This window comes from Pristis pectinata, chromosome 10, assembly GCF_009764475.1.
Source record: "Pristis pectinata isolate sPriPec2 chromosome 10, sPriPec2.1.pri, whole genome shotgun sequence".
In the NCBI taxonomy this organism is placed as follows: Eukaryota; Metazoa; Chordata; class Chondrichthyes; order Rhinopristiformes; family Pristidae; genus Pristis; species Pristis pectinata.
In genome coordinates this window covers 98861602-98884328 of record NC_067414.1, presented here as the reverse complement: position 1 = coordinate 98884328, position 22727 = coordinate 98861602, and the positions used below count along the sequence as shown (strand labels likewise).

The 22727-nt window shown below is 42.4% G+C and overlaps 1 protein-coding gene across 5 annotated transcripts in view; it reads left to right on the top strand.

Moving 5' to 3' along the window:
* The window catches only part of tjap1 (tight junction associated protein 1 (peripheral)), a 119896-nt gene that overhangs the window by 41823 nt on the left and 55346 nt on the right, over positions 1–22727 (top strand). For all 5 annotated transcript variants that reach the window (XM_052024275.1, XM_052024276.1, XM_052024272.1 and 2 more), the window contains 2 exons: positions 8376–8540; positions 13680–13708. In XM_052024275.1, the coding sequence (XP_051880235.1) occupies positions 8412–8540; positions 13680–13708 (158 nt within the window). In that variant the 5' untranslated portion in view covers positions 8376–8411. The remainder of the gene's footprint in view (positions 1–8375; positions 8541–13679; positions 13709–22727) is intronic.

Here is a 22727-nt window from a genome sequence, read left to right as displayed (position 1 = left end):
TTGTATACTCAACACCCTGGCAGATGAAGGCAAGTATGCCGTATGTTGCCTTTACCACCCTATCTACTTGTTTCCACTTTCAGGGAGCTGTGGACTTGCACCCCAAGATCCCCCTGTATATCAATGCCCTGAGGGGTCCTGCCATTTACCAAGACACAAGAGAGACTGCAGATGCTGGAAATCTGGAGCAACACACGCGAAATGCTGGAGGAACTCAGCAGATCAGGCAGTGTCTGTGGAGGAAAATGAACGGTGGACGTTTTGGGCCGAGAACCTTCATCATATCCCAGTCCTGATTAAGGGTCTATGCTCAAAACGTTGACTGTTCATTTCCTTCCACAGATACTGCCTGACCTGAGTTCTTCCAGCATTTTGTGTGTTGCTCCTGCCATTTACTATATACTTTTACATTTCAGCTCCCAAAGTGCAACACCTCACACTTGTCTGGATTAAATTCCATCTGCCGTGTCTCTGCCCACATTTCCAATGAGTTTATATCCTGTCGAATCCTTTGAAGGCATCATTTGACTGAGTGTCGATTAAAGGATCCCTTGTAAGGCAATGGGTGTTAAGGGGGAAAACAACCCCAATGGTTGAAGCCATATCTTGCATGAAGTAAGGTTGTTGTGATTGTTGGGGTCCATTATCCCAGCCCCAGGTCATCACTCAGGAGTTCACAGAACAGTGTCATAGGACCATCCGTTTCAGCTGCTTCAATGACCTCCCTTCCATCATAATATTTGTTGATGATTACACAATTACCATTCACTATTCCTTGGCAAAGGAAGCAATCCACACCCATACGCAGCAATACCCTGATAACAATAAGACTTTGGCTAATAAGTTGCAAGCAAGAATTGTGCCCCAAAAGAAACCATGGAATGCCCATCTCCAACAAGAGAGTCTAACCACTAACCTTGAAAAGGCTCTTAGACTGGCACACAAATGTGCAGAGAATAGAAGGATACGGACTATGTGCAGGCAGAAGGGATTAGATGTCATTAATTTAATTAGTTTTGGTACAACATCATGGGCCGAAGGGCCTGTTCCTGTGCTGTACTGTTCTATAATGTTGGAAACTTGAATGTCCATTTTGACAGGGAAAAAAAAGGCATATTTAAATGAGAGATGGCAGAGCTTTGAGATGGAGAGATCTTGGTGTCCCAGTGTGAGATTCACATAGGATAGGATGGAGGTACAGCAAGTTTATTAGGAAAGGTTAATAGGATGTTGTTGTTTACTGCTGGAGAGGGACAGGTCCTCAAACTGAACCTTCACTGCATTCCCTCTGTGGCAAGTACATTCTTCATCCTTTCTCTGGTAAGGAGACCAAAACTCTTTTAAGAGACTGTTGGATAGGTACATAGAGCTGAGAAAAATAGAGGGCTATGGGTAAGCCTAGTAATTTCTGGGGCAGGGACATGTTCGGCTCAGCTTTGTGGGCCGAAGGGCCTGAATTGTGCTGTAGGGTTTTCTATGTTTCTATGTTTTCTAACTCCAGGTGAGGTTCAGCAAGTACCTGTACATTTGTAGTAATACTTGAGTTACCAGGGAACACGGGAACCAGATCCCCAGTGAGTTACAAGGGAGCGTGGGAATAAGTATTTGGTGACGTGGATGTCGAAATGAGGAATTCCGGAAAGCGGATTATTGGAGTTTTACTGTACTCTGCTTTCTGTTTCATGCTTCGACATTATGCTTTTCAAGCCACATTTTTGATGCTTGATAATTATGAAAAAGATGTTGCAGGTTTTGGTGGATCATAATTTGGTGTCAATGCTTGATTCTCAAAATTTTGGTTGAGGTTCAAGTTACTCGTTGCCGAGAATGAGCATTCACGTTTCTGTTGTACTACATCTGTTGGAATCATCATCCTCCTCATTCAAACAACTTGCAGAAACATTTACAAGTAATCATCTAGGTTCAATAGCCGGGACCTTGTATCAGCTATAGACAACCTTTTTTTACAGACCACCCTTTTCCTCTCCAACCCCACACCCTCACTTATTTTCCTCTCTAACGTCCCCCCCATTTTCTCACTGGTTTCTCTCCCATTACAACATCAGCTGAGATTGAATATTCAAGATATTCAAGTTCTATAAATTGGAGCCCACTATCTGCTGCCATTCAAGAGTGCTGCCTACTAAACTGTCCAAAACATGTAGGAAAAAATATGTACATCTCACCTAGCCATTAATGCTTCCTGTATATGTCTAGGCAGTCACAGAATGAAAGAATTTCATTAGTCGTTGCTAGGCTGTGGGAATCACTGGGAGCACCATGCATTTATTACTCTTTTATATTTGAAGGAGTTGGTGTTCTTCCTTTAACTGTTGCACAGAAGGAAGTCGTTTGAGGAAAAAGTTCTTCTCCCAGAGGGTTGTGAATTTGTGGAATGCACTGCCTCAGAGGGCAGCAGAGGCCAATTCTCTGGGCACTTTCAAGAAGGAGCTAGATAAGTTTCTTATAGATAGGGGAATCAAGGGATATGGGGACAAGGCAGGAACAGGATATTGATTGTTGAGGATCAGCCATGATCTCAAAATGGCGATGCAGACTCGAAGGGCCGTATGGTCTACTTCTGCTCCTATTGTCTATTGTCTAAAAGAGCTATTTAGGCTAATCCCATCTCCCAGCACTTGGCCCTGTAGGCTTTTCAAGTGCTCATCCACAGCCTTTGAAGTCACAAGAGTTAGATTAAGGGCACAGAACATAATTCATCTAACAATATGTCCATTGAATGGGCAAAAATTGCATGTTTGAAATAAGATTTATTTGGCACTTTGAATTACAGTCTGGAACGGGATCATTGCTTGAACTCAGGTTAAAAATGGAGAAAGCTGCTGTATCACCAAAGTGCAGTCCTGCTAGGATTTAGGAGAACTTAATATTGTGTTTTAACCAAAGGTAATCCCCTCATCTCTGTAGTCATACAATCCTTTGGCCTCTAGTGCTTGTTGAAATACTTGGTAGATTTGTGCAAATTAGTGATTAACCATGGAATGTGCATGGCACACTTGTGGGGTGGCTGCATCGATTCTCAGGAGACTGCCAGTATTTCATCAACTTAGCAAGCAGCACAATTAATTACCTCAGTGGCTGGTTTGTTAGGCAGGCAGCTGACAAGTGGAGAGTATAAATTATACCACTGTCGTGACCTCTGTGCTTTTATTTTGATGACTATGCATTAACATGGAAGACAAGTTTACACTTAATGTGGCTTATTTGATATTCAGACCACCATTAAGATAATTGATCATGTATTTAGTTGGTTATAATAGCCTGTCTGATGACCCTTTAATGTGATCAATGAAAATACTTATTTTTAGAAGTTTTTGATTTTATTGCTTGTTGGTTTGGATGGGTAATAAAGAAATAAGGACAGATAAATTGCCTTGATGTCACAGTTATCTGCTTTCACTAATTACAAACTCTGACTAATTTCCAGGATCCAAGTTTGTGTCCATTGTGTGCTCCGGGAGTATGTAGTTCTAATGCTCAAAATGTCGGCAGGAAATGTGCTTCAGAAATCAGCTTTGCTGCACATCTGATAGTACTCCAGTGGTGTGTGTTATTAATTTTGTGTTATTAGTCTGACAAATAGGGATATTGTAGTACAAACCTGATAATAGTTCAGAGATGTGCAGAGTAGACCTGCTGATTAATCAATGTGAATAGCTGTGAAACAATAATGGAACTAGATTGACGTTCAATGGTACAGAAGAGACTTGTGTGCAAAATGTAAGAGAGTACGGAATAATGGTCTCTGTGCACGATGTGAATTAGTGGAAAAGATTTGCAGTTTTCACTTGGTAAGATAGTTCCAATGAACTGATGGATCCTGCGTTCACATCAGCTGGTGGTGAGCTGTGGCAGTGTAGTTTACACATTGTGATACCCCAGATCGTGTCGACAGATGTGCCTTCATTTTTGTCACCTGCCCTTGATTATTTTTGTTCAGCTTGCGTTCTGGCAATATCCTTTGAGAAATGTCCAAAATGGGTGAGTTGGACTTAGAGGTTAAAACACACTTGGACAACTGGGGAAATTTAAATGTAATTCATTTCATAATCTCTTGTCCTTCTGGAATTGCCTGCAATTTTAGACGTATTTGACAGCAATAAGATAAGATCTTTATTAGTCACATGTACATCGAAACACACAGTGAAATACATCTTTTGCGTAGTGATTTTGGGGGGCAGCCCGCAAGTGTCACCACACTTTCGGCACCAACATAGCATGCCCATAACTTCCTAACCTGTATGTCTTTGGAATGTGGGAGGAAACCGGAGCACCCGGAGGAAACCCACACAGACACGGGGAGAATGTATAAACTCCTTACAGACAGTGGCCGGATTTGAACCTGGGTCGCTGGGACTGTAAAGCATTATGCTAACCACTATGCTACCAATCTTACCTTTTTCCATGACTACTTTGAAACTTACCGAACTATAGTTACTATTCCCAAAGAGTTCCTGTATAGAAACTTGTACCACTTGCCCAGCCTCATTCCCTAAGAAGTCCTGTACAGCCTCCTCCCTTAACTCTCCAGCCTGCACATCCCACTTCTGATGAAAAACTGATTAGAAGTATTCATTTAGGACATCGCTCATGTCCCCTGACTCCACACACACATTAACTCTTTGGTCCCTGAAGGGACCTATTCTTAGCTACTCTCTTGCTTCCCTTGTAGGACTCTGTAAATACTGCTTCAAAAAACCCTCTTGGATGCGTTGCACAAATTCCACCCCACTGTAAGCCCCATGCACTAAGGCAATCCTAGTCAATATTGGGAAAGTTAATGTCCCCCACTACTACAGTCCCTTTGCTTTTACATCCTTCTGTGATTTGCTTACATACTGACATTTCTTCTAATTTGGGTTGGGTATTGGGAGGCCTGTAGTTTAACCCCATTGAAGTGGTTGACCCTTCTTGTTCCCAAGTTTTACTCATATAGCCACATAGTGTAATTGCAACAACATCATCATTCCATGTGCTGATCCGCGCTCTGAACTCATCCATTTACCTATGAGGCTCCTTGCATTAAAGTAAGTGCAGTTAAGTCTACTGGCCCTTTCATGCATCTCCGCTTGTCTGTGTCTGCTCTTCCCACTGGACTTGTCTGTTCTATTTTCTATATATAAGTCAGCCTGTCTCCTGCTGCACTGTCATTCTGGGTTGCGTGCTCCTGCCTCACTAGTTTAAACCCTCCTGATTAGCACAAGCAACCCTCCCCGCAGGTATATTGGTCCCCGTCCAGTTTAGTGTAACCTATCCTTCTTGTGCAGGTCACCCCTGCTCCAATGATCCAAAAACCTGAAGCCTTTCCTCCTGTACCAGCTCTTTAGCCACACATTCACAGAGTTGTGCAGCATAGAAACAGGCCCTTTGGCCCACCATGTCTATGCTGGCTGTCATGCCTATCTCCATATTCCCACTTGGATTCATGGAGTTGGACAGCATGGGGATCATCCATCTGTCCTATCCCCCTAATTCTATGCTCACTATCAAGTGCCACAGGGATGAATACTGAGATTACAACCCCAGAGGTCCTGCTTTTCAACTTTTTACCTAACTCCTTTTGTAGGACCACATCTCTCTTACATATGTCATTGGTACCAATATGGGCTACGACCTCTGGCTGCTTGCCCTCCCCTTTCAGAATGTTCCGTACCCGCTCTGAGACATCCTTGATCCTGGCACCTGGGAGGCAAAACACCATCCTGGAGTCTTGTCCACGATCACAGATATACCTGTGTATTACGTGTGTATACCAGATGTACCCTGACTATTGAGTCCCCGATCACTTCTGCTCATCTAGACTTTGTCCATCTCTGCTGTAAAACAGAACCAGTCGTGGTACCACTGATTTTGCTGGTGCTGCATTCTTCTGAAAGGCCATCTCCTCCTCAACAGTATCCAAAGCATATATACTTGTTGGGGAAATAGCCACTGATGATACTTGCACTGCCTGCCTGCCCTTCCTGGTGGTCATCCATCTACTGTCTGGCTGAACATGCAGTGTGACCACGTTAACTGAAGCTCCTGTTTGGACCCTTTCTGGCTTCTGTATGTTTCTCAGTGAGGGGTCATTTAATGAATATGGACTGGAAATGTTTAGTTGAATATAATTGGTTTCAGATTTGTGTGAGTCATTCAAGGACAATGTGGTGAGTAAGTATGTTGCATTAAACAAAAAAGTGAAGCTCCCAAAGCTGGAGCCCCCAAAGATCAAACTTGGCTCAGGCTGCTAAATTAACTTCTCTCAGTCTGTATAGTATTGGTTGTCTTATTAAAGGAAGGATGTTAATGTGTTGGAAGAAGTTTAGACAAGATTTTCTAGACTAATATTGGGAATGGGCAGGGTATTTTATGAGGAAACATTGGGCAGGCTTGGCTTGTACTTACCGGAGTTTAGAAGTTTAGTGAGAGGGGACTTGATTGACTCAAGATCCTGAATGATCTTGATAGGATGAACATGGAGAGGATGTTTCCTTTGGTGGAGAATCGAGAAGTAGGGGTCACTGTTTAAAAGTGAGGCATTGCCCATTGGAAACAGGATTTTCTCTCCCCCCCCCCCCCCTGAGTTTTGAGTCTTAAGTCTTTGGAATCTCTTCATGAGATGGTGGAAGCTGTGTTTGAACATTTAAAGATGGAGATACTTGATAAGCCAGGGAGTGTAAAGTTACCTCAGATGGATGAGAGTATGCAATTGAGGTTACAGTCAGATCAGTTGTGACCTTATTAAATGGTGGAGCAGGTTTAAGGAGTCAAGTGGCCTACTACTGGAAATGGAGGTTAGTGAAGGGCACAGATTATAGTTAGTTGCCATGAATTTTTCCAAGCACATCTCCCAATCCCACAACCTATATCATCAAGGACATCAGGCACATGGGAAGACCACCACCTCCAGGTTCCTTCCTCAAGTCATGCATCATCTTGAAAACATCACTGTTCATTCATTGGTGCTTGATCTAAAACCTGGAACTCCACCCCCCCCCCCAAAACAGCATCATCAGAGTACCTTCACCAGAGGGACTGCAGAGTTTAAACAAAGTGGCTCACCACCACTTTCCCAAGCAACTAAGGAACTGAATAAATGCTGGCTTTTCCGGTATTACCCAGATCCTGTAATAGAAATTTATTTTCTGAAAGTTTAGAAGCATCAGCTGATTACATTGAACTATATAAAATTCTGTAAGGATTTGACAGAGAGGAAATTGGGCTATCATGTATCAGGGAGGGAAGTTCAATAGGATATATTTGGGCTCCAGGTGAGAAGGAAGGATTTTTTTGCACATGAGGTGCTGTCAGAACACAAGGGAATTGAAAAATAGGCTAGTGTGTCAAAGCAAGAACAATCCCTTGAGGACTGTTTTTAGTGGCATCAGATTGAAGGTTGCAGGAATGGCAGAGAATTGAATGTGGGGGCTGGTGGAACAAAAGGGCAAGGCAAGTAAATTCAGTTCTGAGAGGGAGAGGAAGGATTGAGAGTTCAAATGCATAATTGTGGGACCTTTTAGTAGTGTGGAGGGGAGCTTCTCACTTGAGGATGATAGAAGCTGTATATAAGGTGGCACCTTCAGAATAGATTCAGCTGCAAAACTGGAGAATGAAGTAGCCGTAACAGAAGCAAGATGGGAGAGCGAATCGGGAGTCAGTGGATTCAAAAGTGTATTACCTGTGGTTATACTTGCGTGCACCCCATTTCCTCTGAGGACATTTCCATTCTGCTTGTTTCTCCATCTTTGTAGCACCCATTTCAATATGTCGATATATACACACTGTATATTCTGTTAAGGACTTTAAGTACTTGAATATCTGCTTTGAGTCTTCAGAACAAGTGAACCAGGGCTCCAACCTTGTAGCTCAGGTGGGTATAAACAAAACTTTAATGGTGCCTTTAACATTGCAAAAATAAAAGGTTTGTATTGACACCTTTAGCTGCATATCTTGTTGTACCGTGACTAGAATTATGTTTACAGTGAGAGATGATACATAAACTCAGAAAGATCAAATGAATTTCCAGACTCCTGAAATTGGCTCTATGGATAATTTGATCAATGAAACGTTGCCAATCAATGCTCCCTTTTGAAGTCTGTTTAGTTTATAGCTGAGAGCGCTATTTGTGTTCCTTTCTCTGTGAGGGCAGTGCACATGAATTGACATCCTTTTGACAGTTATTTGCGTCAACAGCTCTTCTCACTGCCCTTCCTGCAGCAACGTATCCATAAAGAATATTTCCATCATTGTCAGTTGAACAGATCATCTCAATGCAACACTGGGCATGGGTGAAATCTACTTGGAGCATTGTCATTTACAAACTGCTTAAATTTGGCAAGGTGTGTGTAACTCGTCTGCTTTTGGTTTATTAGGTTGTGCACTGGGAGTAAGGCGTAGGGAATCTGAACATGAGTAACACAGCGGCGACGAGAAAGCCATACAGGAAGGCACCACCTCAGCACCGGGAGAATCGGAGTGAGCCACCTATTTTTAGGAATGAACTAGACGGGACAGCCGTACCAACTGAGCAGAGTCAGGTAACTGAGAACACCCGTGTGCCTAGACTGCAGCACAGACGATTCAGTTGCACGGATACCATTGGTGAACCAGACGTAGAGGTTCTGCAAAGTGTGAGAAATTCAGAAGCACCAAACGCCCATTTTTCTCCCCTCTGGTCTCAGGATTCCAGCAGTGAAAGAGAAGGTGCCTCTTCTCCTAACAGGCTGGGGTTTTGCAGTGAGAACATACACAGACAGTCAGGTGAAGGTGATCCAAGATCCACGCAACAAAACTTTTCTCAGTTTATGAGTAAAACTGCAATACCGCTCATGAATTTGAATGATGCCGAAACTTTAAGACATTCCCTGAAAACCAGGAGTCTGGGGCATAGTTCAACATTTAAAGAACCCACTGAAATTCTGGTTCCGAAGGAGTCAGATAGTTCCCAGATTCATCAGCCTCGCAAAGGAATTCTCAAACAGACTAATGTGCTAGGGGTGGAAGTTGAAAGTCTGCGTAAGGCCAGATCTGCAGAAACATTATCCCAGAGTAGGACAGAGCAGTTAATTTATTCCTCGCAATACATGTTGAGAGGGCAGAGGGGCAGAAGAGCCTCCATGCAAGGCAAACTATCTTCACAGTTCAGTTCAGTGCAAGGTAGGCACCAAAGGCCAGGTGCAGAGATCATAGAAGAGAAACTGAAATTTTCAAAATTTCTGGATGAGATCACCTTTAGAGTGCTGAGTCGACATAATCTTCAATCATTAGGAGTTACTCAGTTTAAAAAACAAACGACGAGCCACTTATCCCCAGGTCTAAGCCGAGATCTGGGTCCAGAACCGAGGGACAGCAAAGGGGAAATGCAAGATGTGAAATGTGATGGCATGGTGAAGGGGTCAGGTGGAAGCACAGATGTGTCAGAGAGAAAGAACACTGTGCAACTCAGAGCTGAGTCCAAGCAAGGGTGGCAGTATGTGGGTAGACCACTAAGTCCAGGAACAGTTGGAAGGCAATGGGTAGCAAGCAAAGATAGAATTGATAAGCACCACAGAATCCCCGTTCGGAGAGGAAGTGTAGAAAGATGTCCCGAGTGTGCAGCAAAATTACTGGAATCCAGTGGTGAGAGACAGCAAAGAAGCAACAGGCTGGGTAAAGCAAATAAAGAGGATGGATTTGAAATCAGTCAAGAGTGCATGCAACTTCAGGATCTAGCAGCTGGAGTGGGACAGAAGGACATTGATGAGAAATCTCAAGCTGGTTTAAGGCCATCTCTACATTCAGATCAGGATAGGCATTTGGCAGCTCTGCAAATGGCATCCATCGTTGTGCAAAATAAGGTAAGGCCAAAGAACTGTATCAGTTTGAAACTTGTACCTTTTGGTTGGTTTCATGTCTCTCATTTGATGTAGTTATCTACTGAGCATTTATTCTGAGAGTAGTTGCATGCAATGAAAGGTCAGTGATTAAATGTTGTATGCAAGTTTGCCAAAATACATGAGGGACATCTTCCCAGAGTTAACATGCTACACCAGTTAAAATTTCATAATTTTTTTACAGGATTTATTCCTTCACATTTTCTAAGAAACTCTTGCATTCTGTTAAGTAACAATTTGAGTGTTGCTAATCTCAGTTTAATTGCAGTTGAAAGAACAGTTTTTGTAGTCCATTGAGATCGGAGAACTGTGATTCAACCTGTGCTTTGCTTGAGTTAGACATCAGAGGGTTTTTCCCGATGTGATTCTGAACCATGAAGATCAGGGAGCTCTGACCCAGTCCCTGCTTTGTGCTGGATTAGATATCCAGGGTTTTTTTTATGCTTTGATATTGGGGAGCTCTGATTCAAGCTGTGTTTTGCTTCATTTAGTTACTGGGGTACTTTGATGTGGTCCTAATCTATTGAAATTGGGGAGCTTTGATTCTGTTCCTGCTTTGTGCTGGACTGGTTAATGTGGTCGTAATCCATCAAATTAATGATCCCTGCTTTGTGATGAGTTAGTAATCAGGGTGCCCACTGTGTCCTGGAATTAGGCAGAGTAACATTTCTCCTGCTCAATTCATGAACTCCCTTTGGAAATTGTGAATTAAATTAATGTTTAATTTTGCCTCACCTTCGTCACTGGTGTGATTTTTGCTTTTGGGGTGGGATTTAAGGGGCTGACTGCACTGAAGGACCATTACCCTGGTATGTGCACAAATCCATAGGAAAGGAGGAGAGAAGCTTGGAAATTTTGGTGCAATTCACTGGGTGCAAAAGAATATTGATATAAGTAGTCAAAAAAAGCTGAATGTTGCTAAAGTGAATGTAGTAAGAATGTTGGAAGTGGCTTTTCACTGAAGTGTAACTGGCTTAATAATGCATGACTCTTCATATCTTTTTTTTAAATTTTAGTTGGTAAATGTTCCAGACAGCTGAAAAAACAATGCAAGTGGAAAGTTGCAAGTTGATGTAGAGTTGAGGAAGGAATAGAGAGTCATAGAGTTGAGCAACGGGCTCTTGGGCCCACCACATCCATGTTGATCTGTTTGCTTGTCTACACAAATCCCATTTGCCTGCACGTACCGTATCCTTCTACGTTTTACCTATTGAGTGTCTGTATAAATGCCTCTTAAATGTAGCACTTGTATCTGTTTCCAGCACCACTTCTGGCAACATGTTCCAGTTAACAACCAGGCAGGGTGTTTGCAAAAAAAAACCTACCCATCTGATCCCCTTCAGAACTCCTTCTCATCTGAACCCTCAAGTTCATGTTCCTACCATGGGGAGAAAAGATTTTAATTATCTACCCTGTCTGTCTCTCATAATCAGCCTTCTTTGCTTCAGGGGAAACAAGCCCAGCCCATCCAATCTCTCCCCATAACTAAAGTCCTCCAATCCAGGCAACATCCTGGTGCATCTCCTCTGCACTCTCTCTCGCACAATCACACCCTTCCTATAGTGTGGTAACTGAAACTGCACACAGTACTCCAATGGCTTAACTAGTGTTTTGTAAAGTTATGGAAGGTTAGGGTAGGAAGTGGTTGGAATGACAGGGGGCTGCTATGGAATACAAGCATGTCACAGACTATTTGGAACAGTTGGTTTAGATTATATATAAGTGTACCATATAATGCTGAAGGAAGGGACACTTGATGTTCTGAGGTGAGACCTGAAGCATTTGCAATTGTATTCAAACAGAGGTGCTGAGTCAATGATTCGCCTTGGCTTCCTCCCAAAATTCCCCTTGGCTGATCCTTTCATCCCAAGTGATATCAAGAAATTGTTTAAGGCATTGAATAGAGCAAATGTTGTAGGACCAGACTAGATTCCAGCGGTAGTACTGAAGACTTGGGCATAGAACAAGCTATGTTTCAAATCAAGCCATTCAAGTACAGTTACAGAATTGGTATCTACCCAACAATGTGGAAAATTCCAAAATAATTTATTCTCAAAGTAGGACAAATCCAATCCGGCTAATCACTGCTGAATCAATGAAGTTTGAGTCATCAGCAGATTGATGGAAAATGTCATCAATAATGCAGTCATGAAGAATTTATTTACAAAATTATGAGGGGGGAGATAATATGAATCTTTTTCCCCACAGTGAGGCTATCTAAGATGAGGGCATAGGTATAAAGTAAGCAGTAGGAGCATTAGAGGGGATCCGAGGAGGGATTTTTTTTCCACAGTGGTTGGGAACTGGAATGTCCTGGCTGAGGAGTTGGTGAAAAGTGGTACTTTCAGAATATTTAAAAAAAAAACATCAAGACAAGTACTTGAACCATCAACCTGTAGGCTCTGTTGGAATTTAATCCTGATTAAGTGTGAAGTGATGCATTTTGGGAGGTCAAGTAAGGGTAGAACATAATGGCAGAGCCCTCAGGAATATTGAGGAACAGTGGGACCTTGGTGAACAAGTCCAAAGATCCCTAAAGTTGTCTGCATAAGTAGATAGGTTGGTAAAGAAGTCATACAGGGTACTAGCTGGAGCATATAAGAGCAGGGAAGTTATGGTACAGCTTTACAAAACATCTGAGGCCACAGCTGAAATACTGTGTGCAGTTTTATTTGCCTCAGTATAGATATTATGTGATTACTCTGGAGTGGGTGCAGAGGGGATTCACCAGTTGGTGAGGCTGCATTTTGGAATATTGTGTTCAGTATTGGTCACCCTGCTATAGGAAAGATGCTATTAAGCTGAAAAAAGTGCAAAGAAGATTTACGAGGATATTTCTGGGACTTGAGGGACTGAATTATGGAGAGAGGTTGAGCAGGTTGGGACTGTTTTCATTGGACCATAGGAGAATGAGGGGTGATCTTATGGAGGTATATAAAATCATGAGGGGCATAGATGGGGTGAATGCTCTCGGTCTTTTTTCCAGGGTTGGGGAATCAAGAACTAGAGAGCATAGGTTTAAGGTGAGAGGGGAGAGATTTAATAGGAATCTGAGGGACAACCTTTTCACCTAGAGTGTGGTCAGTATATGGAATGAGCTGTCAGAGGAAGTGGTTGAGGGCAGGTATATGGACAACATTTAAAAGACACTTGGACGGGTACATGGATAGGAAAGGCTTATAGACAGAGAGAGCGATATGGGCCAAACACTGGTAAATGGGACTAGCTTAGATGAGAACCTTGGTCAGCATGGATGAGTTGGGCCAAAGGGCCTGTTTCTTTGCTCTATGACCAGGATGTTGCCTGGGATGGAGCGTCTCAGTTATGAGCAGAGACCGGATAGGGTGGGATCATTTTCCTTGGAGCAGAGAAGACAGAGGGGAGAACTAATAAAGGTGTACAGAATTAGGTGGGACATAGATAGAGTGGGCAGTAGTAAACTTTACCCCATAGCAGATTGTCCATAACCAGAGGGCATAACTTTAAGGTAAGGGTTTAGTGGGGATACAAGGCAGAACTTTTTCACCAAGAGGGTTTTTGGACTTTGGAATACACTGCCAGAGAGGGTGGTGGAGGCAGAGACTCTCATGGCATTTAAGAAGCATCTAGATGAGCACTTGAATCACCAGAGCATAGCAAATGCAAGACCAAGTGCTGGTAAATGGGATTCATATGGATGGGTGCTTGATATTTGCCAAATACAGAGGGTCAAAGGGTCTGTATCCATGTCTTATGACTCTATAACAAAGTAAGTTGGGAAGATGAGTTTAATTAGTCTAACTGTTGCACCTCTCTTCTCCACAGGAACCACTGACTGATGGAGACCGAATTAAGTAAGTTGATTTCTATTATGTTGTGTTGCAATTTTTATGGACTAATGATGTAGTGAACTGTCAGTATGATCGGTTAACAACTAGAAGATTCCATTTAGCTGTATGATATAGGATTCCTGTTATTGAAGTATTTGATCTTGGTTTGTTCTTTTATCCCAATGCTCTAATACACACATTTCATCTTGTATTTGAAGCAGTTCTGGAGTGTGGTGCTTTCTCTGTTCATTCCCCTTGTATGCACTATCCTATTTAGATATGACATTTAATTATTCCTTTACCCAGAAATATCATATTCAATCATGAAGTCTCCACACAGACAGCTGCCAAAGTGCCCCAGCAGGAGAATTGGAAGCTATCTGGACAGCACCTTTTCTCTACCCTTGCTATGATCTTGACATTGTTCCTGAAGTATACTGCCCAGGAGATTCACTTTAGTACATTAGAATAGCACCTGCAATGAAAGACTCCTGTTTATATTCTTATTAGAGCAGAGAAGGTTAACCAGAGAATTGATAAAATTGTTTAAAAATTCTGAATGCTTTTGATAGAGTAAATGAGGCAAAACCACATCAGAACCACGGCAGAAGTTTTGGTAACCAGAGGGGGGAAAGAATCAGAGGCTGCAATGTTGACAACTTCATGTGAACTTCAGCAGTTGAGGAAGAAGGCCCACTGTCACCTTCTCAGGGGAAATCAGGAACGGCTGTAAATATAAATGCTCACCCTTATACGGTCCACTCTTGAATTAAATGCTATTTATGTTTTGAAACCAGTGCTATTTTGTGTTATTGATGTATTTCATAATTGTTACTTGTGTTCAACTCCATCAATAATGAGCATAATGCATGGAGGAAGCCGTGGCCCTCCCATTGGTGTGGACAGCATCCATTTAAAAGTACCCTTAGTCTGCTGCTGCATGACCAATTTGCAGTCCATTTCCCAACTCTTGGGATGTCATACATTTTAATGTGCATGTAACAGTCATAGAGGAATGGGCTGTAATGCCCCTCAAGCATCTTTCAGCGAGATTTTACTTCAGCACCACAGTCTGTATTTGACATTTCTGTTGATTCCTGTGGTATCTAAAAATGCATCATTCTTTCATGAATACCTTGCCCTTATGATAATGCAAGAAGCAGCTATTTGGCCTATTGGATCCATGATTGTTTCCAGGGAAGCAATCCCATTTATCCCATTCCCCTTCTTGTATTTCCCAGTATCACTGCAACTTATTGTCTCTGTCACATGTCCATCAACACCCCCTTTAGATTCTTTTTGCCATTAAACCGCAATAAGGGGATATTTGCAGTTGCCAGTTAACCTAACAGCAAGCTTTAAGAAAAAGGTGAAAACTGGGCACCTAGAAGAAGCCTACACGAAGAACCTGTGCAAACTCTGCCCAAACAGTTCACCAGGTCAGGATTGAACCTGGATGCCTGGGGCTGTGAGGCAGCAGTGCAAACTGCTGTGGCTGCGCTTCCATAGACTTAGTGACTGAGCCTCCATAACTTTCCAAAGAGCTAGCGTAGACTCAATGGGCTGAATTGGCTCTTGTGCCATGAGGTAAAGGGAAACAAATATGAAATCCACTACATTCTGGGTGAAGAAATGTCTGCTAATTTCAGTCTTGAATGGCTGACCCCAAATGTTGAAACTCTGACAGCTGATCCCAGACACCCCAGCCAAGGCAAGGAAGTACAGGCAGGGTGGTGGGGTGGAATCATCCCTGCATGTACTGTCTTACTGCCTGAACATGAGAGGGCATAGACCTAGACTCTCCATCAGACAAAACTGAAATCCCAGGAATCCTTCATTGCGCTCTACTCGTGAGACCAGACCTGTACTAATATTCCAGACACAGTCTCAATTATGTCCTGTTGGAGCATCTCTACCCGTGTGTTGACCTTTATTGCAAGAGGATTTGTGTACATCATTTGCTGCCTTAACATGCAGTTCCAGTAAACACTCAACTTTCATTGATTCATAGACAAGGACACCCAGGTCCCTCTGAAAACCAACACCTTTCAAATTCTCACCACTTAAAAAAAAAATTCTATTTTCTTCTACTTAAGTGGATAACCTCTCAATTTTTTCTTATAATATTCCATCTTCCCTGTTTTTGCCATATGTTTAACCTCTCTATCCTCAAAACCTGTTTCCTTTACGTAGCCACAATGCCACCCAGCTTTGTGTCATAGTCATTGATAGAGATACAGCATGGAAACCCACCAAGTCCACGCTGGTCATAAATCACCCATTTGCACAAATCCAACATTAAACCCACTTCTTACTCTCCCCACATTGTCATCAATTCACCCTCCCCCACCAACTAATTCCACCACTCACCTATGCAATTTTCAGTGATCAATTAACCTACTAATCCAATATTGTTAGAATTTGGGAGGAAACCGGAGCACCTGGAGGAAATCCACAGTTGTGGGAAGAAAGTACAGATTCCCTCCCCAAATTAAAAACAGAAAAAACTGGAAATACTCGGGTCAGGCTACATCTGTGGGAAGAGAAACAGCTAACATTTCACGCTGAAGAAATGCTAGCGCTCTTTCTCTTCCCATAGAAAATGGCCTGATGAGTATTTCTAGCTTCTTCTGTTTTTATCTCAGATTTCCAGCATCTGCTGTTTGGTTTTGATCATTCATAGACAGCCCCTGAGGTCAGGCGTTAATCCAGGTCTCTGGCACTGTGAGATATCAGAGTAAATATTGACCAGCAATGATCCTGATCCATCTAGGCTTGGCTTTTGGCTTTTGAGCCCTGTATTATTATTGTAATACTTTGGAAAAGTTCAGGAAATTATATTGCACATGGGTTTGGACTGCATGGCCTTGTCCTGACACCCTCTATAGCCTTTTGATTCCTAAATCCTCATTTCCTGACATCCCAAATTCTGTCTGTTTTGGTCTTGAATGTACTTCATGGCAATGGTGGAGGACCTTCAGGAGTATAGAAAGTTTAGAGGAGGACCCTTTTTCAAAAAAAACTTAGAAGGGTAAAGAGGAATTACAAAACATCACTGCAGAGAAGACCAAGGAAAATCTCAAAACCTTTTATATTAAGGACGAGGGTAATGTGGAATTGGTGAGTCCCATTAGGGGCCAAAGGGGCATTCTGGATGGAGCCAGAGGACATTGGTAATGTCTTGAATGAACATTTATCAAAGTCTATGGGACCAGACAATATCCCAGCTGTGATTCTGGAGACTTAGAATATAAATCTAACTGCCTGATGGAAGATGGTGTTGACGGTGCAGTCAGGTGGCACTTGCCCGCCAATAACCTACTCACTGATCCCCACTTGTGGTTTTGTCAGGGCCACCTGGCTTCATACGTCATCAGTTCCTGTCTAAACATGGACCAAAGAACTGAATGATTGTCCTTGCCATCAAGGCAGCATTTGACCAAGAGTGTTATCAAGGAATTCTGGAAAACTGATCAATACTAATAAAGGGAAAAAGCTCCAATGGTTGGAGTTACACCTTGCACAAAGGAGGACAGTTGAAAATCGGTCATCCCAACTACTGCCTTGGTAGTTCCTTGGGACAGTGTGCTAGGCCTAACCAGTTTCATCTAATTCATCACTGACATGCTCTCCATCAGAAGATTGAAGTGGGGATGTTCACTGATCACACAATGTTGCATTCCATTTGCAGCTGAGAATGAAACAGTCCATGCTTGCATGCAGCAAGACCTTGGACAACATTCAGACATGGGCTGATTTTGTGCCAGACATTGACCATCTCCAACAAGAGAGTTTAATCACCTACTCTTGAGATTCAGTGGCATTATAATCTCTGAATTCTACCACAATCAACATCTCAGGGGATTGCTCCTAAGTAGAAGTCTCACTGGACCAGCCACATCAGCATTATGTTACAAGGGCAGGCCAGAAGTTTGTATCCTGCAGTGAGTGATTCACCTGGTACTTGCACTTGCCTGGATGAATTATACTGCAACACTGAAGTTCGATACCATCCAGCACAAAGCAGCTGCTTGGTTGGGATCCCTTCCTCCACAACCAGCACCCTATGTACCTTTTACAAAACCCTTGCAGTTACTTTGACCACTCCAATAGTACCTCAGACATGAAGGGTACAATGCAGCAGGGACATAGGAAAGCCATCAGCTGACGGTTCCCCTCCAAGTCACACACCTTCCTGACTTTGAAATACATTGCTGCTCCTCGATCGCTGGGGTCTAAATCTTCGGAGTACCAACACCAGAAGGGCTCCAGTAGTTCAAGAAGGCAGCTCACTGTCACTGTCTCAAGTGCAATTAGGGGAAGATGGTAAATGCTGGCCATGTTAGCCAGACTTGCACTCTTTTTAAAAAAAAAATGAATAAAACTAACATTTGCAGATAATACTTTGAGACACAGTAACTCAAATCATTTCCACAGCAAAACCAGCATACCCCGATACAACAAATGTCTCTACTGGCTTATGCTTAAAGTTGAGCCCTGCTTTACATTGCTTGCTGAAGGCTGAGCCACAGTATTTCCTGCACAAGCACCTGGGAGTCATTCCACTTTGAGCTTGTCCCTTGCATCTACTCCAAATTTAACTCCAAGACAACTTTTATTGGTGTACCGCAGCATCTACCTTCCTCAAGGTACTGGAATCAATAGTGGATGCAAAAGTCCGTATTATGCAAGATCTTCTGAAAGCTAAATGTAGGAATAATGTTTTGTTCAGATTACAGTCAATTTATTGGAAATATTTTTTCAGAAGCCTGGGGTTGGGGTGGTGTTACACCCAAACTTAATGCATGCTGATGAAGTGACTTTCAAAAGTAACTATTTTTAAATGTTAAGACTTGAATTTGCATGGCATCTTTCATATCTTTTCAGGACGTCCTAAGTTGCTTTATAGCCAACAAAATACTTCTGAAGTATAGTCACTGTTGTGGTGTAGAAAACACTGGGGCTGCTTTGTACAGTAAAATGGCAGCGAGGTACGCCAGATAATCTAATTTTTTTAGTATTGCTTAAGCAATAAATATTGGCTGGGACAACAGCAATAATGCTCCTGCGCTCCCTCAGCAATGCCACTTGGAGGAATAGCCCTGGCTTTGTTTTAAAACCTTGTACAGCAGTGCAGCACTCATTCAGTACTGCTTTTTGTGCTGGGCTGTTGGTGTGAGAATGGAACGTACACTTTCTGACTCAGAGCTGAGATGCAGCTGATTTAAAATTGTGATCAATGTTGCTTTTAAAGTCTGTCACATGGTGCTTGTTTTCCCTTGCTGCTACTTTGAGGATTGGACAGATCTATGTATAGAGATTACAAAGGCTGTATGCTGCTGACAGCACACTACATTTGAATTATATATCCAGAAACTTTATTTGTCAGATAAAGTAGTTAATCGGTGACTCTGAATTGTTCACCACCTGGCAGTTGCTCAGTTGCCAGATTTAGATATTATGCTGCTCAGTGGTAGATCAATGTCACTTAACCCATTGTGTACCTGGAGCAGAAAGACTTGTCTGGTGCTGAGAGAACTCCTTGTGGTTGGGTCAGAAGGCTTGGTGGTGATGTATTTTGATAGTTCAGTTGGTTTTCCATCATGGGATAGAGGGGAGTGCCTGTGTTTGGACTGTAGTCTAAGCAGTTTTGGGTGAGAGTGACTCAGACTGCAGTGGTGTTACATTTTGTGAAGTAATTTGTATTTTTACAATATATTTTATTCACTAAAATTTACTTTAGTTTACGACATTGAATCAACTATAAATCAGTGATGTAGTGCTGGTTGGATCAGTCTCCAGGACTGATGAAAACATAAAATGTAAATTATGTTTTTTAGAGGAAGAGCCAAGGGTGGCAACCTCACAGAAACTGGTCTATTCGTAACTTTTGTGTCCTCGTATTTGTGCTTAAATATATCACTATCTGGTTATATATGGTCAAAACAAAAGAATGGCCCTTAGAACTCTTGTAATTACACAGGAGCTGCCATTTGGCCCATCGGATCCATGCCAGTTCCCAGGAAGCAATCCCATTAGTTCAATTCCCCCTTCCTTATTTCCCCATACCCCTTTTTGTTACTAACCTACATTAGAAGGTAACTTGCAAGCCAATTAACCTTCCAGCACGTCCTTGGGATGAAGGAAGAAGCGAGCATCCAAAGAGTGTGCAAACTCCACGAGGATAGCACCTGATGTCAGGACCGAACCTGGGTCCGCAAAGGTGTGAGGCAGCAGTGAGGTAAAGGTGTGCTGCATCATCATGCCATCTTGTGATTTGGATTGTCAGTCTGTTTCTCCCTGCAAAAAATAGTTGCGCACTGCCGATTTAACTCGTGGAACTTCCTATCTCACAGTGTTGTGGGAATGTCTTCACCAGGCAGACCGGGGAAGTTCACCACATTCTCAAGGGTGGTTAGAGAATGGCAATCAATACTGTTCTTGCCTGCTTATCATTGTCTTCCGACACTTCCAACATTTGTCAGTAGAAATTTGTTAAACTGTATACTGGAGGATTATAGATTCTCCTTAAAAGCTCCCCATGAAATTGGAGCTTTCAACCTCTGCACTAAATTCTTCAATGTGAAATTTGAAATTCACAGTTCCTTTAAACTTTTTTGGAAAATTGTTCAATTAAGATCTGGAATTTCCTCTTACATGGCCACTTTTTATACAAATAGACAAGAAAATTCTGCTTTATTTTCCTTTAATAGAAGTTGATAGAAGGAATTCTCTGGGGAAGTGGATTAAAATGTTCTTTGGTCTACAGTTGCTTATGAATGGTGCAAACTCTTGGGATGAAAATCACTTTACAAGTTGCTAGGTAATAAAGTAAAAAGTATATAGGCTGGCTCCACTTCTTCCCTTGTGTATTTAGGTCCACAGGTTAAAACTAACCAAAAGTATGCATTAATTCATACTCTGTCACTGGAGCAACAGAGGATCAGTTAAGATGATCAAAATTCTGGGAGAGTAGCAGAAGACTGGAAAATAGCCAAAGGAGAGGAAGACGGAATATGGGGAGCTACAGACTAGTTTGTTTAACATCTATTGTTGGCAAGATGCTAGGGTCAATAATCAAAGAGGAAATAACTAATTATTTAGGAAAGCTGAATATAATCAACCCCAGTCAACATGGTTTTATGAAAGGTGCATCATGTTTGACAAATATGTTTGAATTGTTTGAGGATGGCTGAAACTGACTGAAGTTCAGAGAGATCCAGGTGTTCTACTGCATGAATCCCAAAATATTAACAGGCAGGTCCAACAAGTAGGTAAGAAGGCAAATGGCACGTTGGCCTTTATTATGGAAGGGTTGGGGTTAAGAATAGAGAGGTTTTGTTACAGGTATATAGGATGTTGATAAGGCCACACCCAGAATACTGAGCACAGTTTTGGTCCTCATACCTAAAAATAAATATAGTAGCTTTGGAGGTGGCCCAGAGGAGATTCCCCAGGGTAATTCCTGGGATCAGAGGGATGTCCTATCAAGAGAGGCTGGAAAGTTTGGGTCAGTAATCCTTGGAGTTTAGAAGGATGAGTTGTCACCTTATTCAAAGATAGAAATACTAAGGGGGTTTGACAGGGTAGATGACATGTTTTCACCAGTAGGAAAGTCACAAACAAGGGGACATAACTGCAAAATAAGGGGCTAGTCATTTAAAACTGAGGTGTGTAGAAATTACTTCTGAGAGGGCAGTAAATAACTGGAATTCTCTGCCCGCGAGGGTAGTAAGGCCAGATCATTAGATATACTTAAGGTAGAGAGAGATAAATATTTCAGTTCAAGGAATTGAGGATTATCGGGAACTGACACAGTAGAGGAGTTAAGGCCAGCAGAGAGCAGCCTTGATCACTTTGAAAGTTGGGGCAGGCTCGGGAGCTGGTGACCTACTAGTTCCTTATGTACCCCTTACCTTAAACCTATGCCCCTTGGTGTGCTAAGAGTAAAAGGTTTCTCACAATCTACCCTGGATGTTACTGCTGTGCCACTACCATACCCATAAATGTGGGGGAAGAGCTCAACGTGCCAGTGACCATCCTTACCATAGTGGCCACTGATCCAGTTGCTGGATGGAAGTTGCTGGATGGAAGTTGCAGCATGTTCTGCTGCCAGGCTGGCCTATGGGCTTTGCCAAGGTCTCTGTTGGCACTTCACAGTGACTAAACTGGCCTTGTTGGCAGTGTCCTTCTGGTTATAGAACATAGAGTTGTACAGCACAGAAATGGACCCTTCACCCTCCATATCCATGCTGATCTTTTTGCCCACCTACACTAATCCCATTTGCCTGCCTTAGCAATGCTGAATTTCTGAAGCTTAACCCTTTCACTGATTGGAAGTTTTGGTCTTCCTCTGTTGTGGGCTGTTCTTTAGTTGGGCATGGATTACAACCTTTGAGAGAGGGTCTCACCACGAGTGCTTCATGGGCTTTTGCCAGCAAACCACAGTCTGCTTTTCTTTTGACCAGTTCTTTCAAAATCTAATTGGTTGTCCATTGGTCTCAAATACTGAGACATGGAATTGGGAAGTTTTTCAATCTTTACCCCTGCTTGATATACGACCTAGCTTTTGCAGTAGTGAGGAAGAGAACTGAGGCCTTGAGCCCAGTTGGCAGACATACTTGTGCTCAGTGATGGTAGCTGCTTGTTCCAAACGTGTGAGATAAGTTTGCCAAAGACGTGGAAGGCTTTGCCAGAGAAAGTTCTTGATATCAAGGCTGATGAAACGGTGGGGAAAAATGGGTACTTCCAAAGCACATTGAAATCTGACAGCATTTTCCGAGCTAGCCCACTGACTTAAAAACTCTCATCACTGAGGTCTTAATTACAATCCCTGGGCAGGCATAGGTAGTTTTTAGCACACTGGTTGAGAATTGCTTTATATATTGTGATCTTTTATCCTTTGCATTTGGAAATTAGTTCATCATTTTCTCACCCATGGTTGAAAAGGTGAGGTTTTATCTCCAGAAGTGCTTGGCCTGATGTTTATTTTAGGTATTGATTGACCTGGATTCTGTCATTTGTTTTAGCAAGGAATTTAATG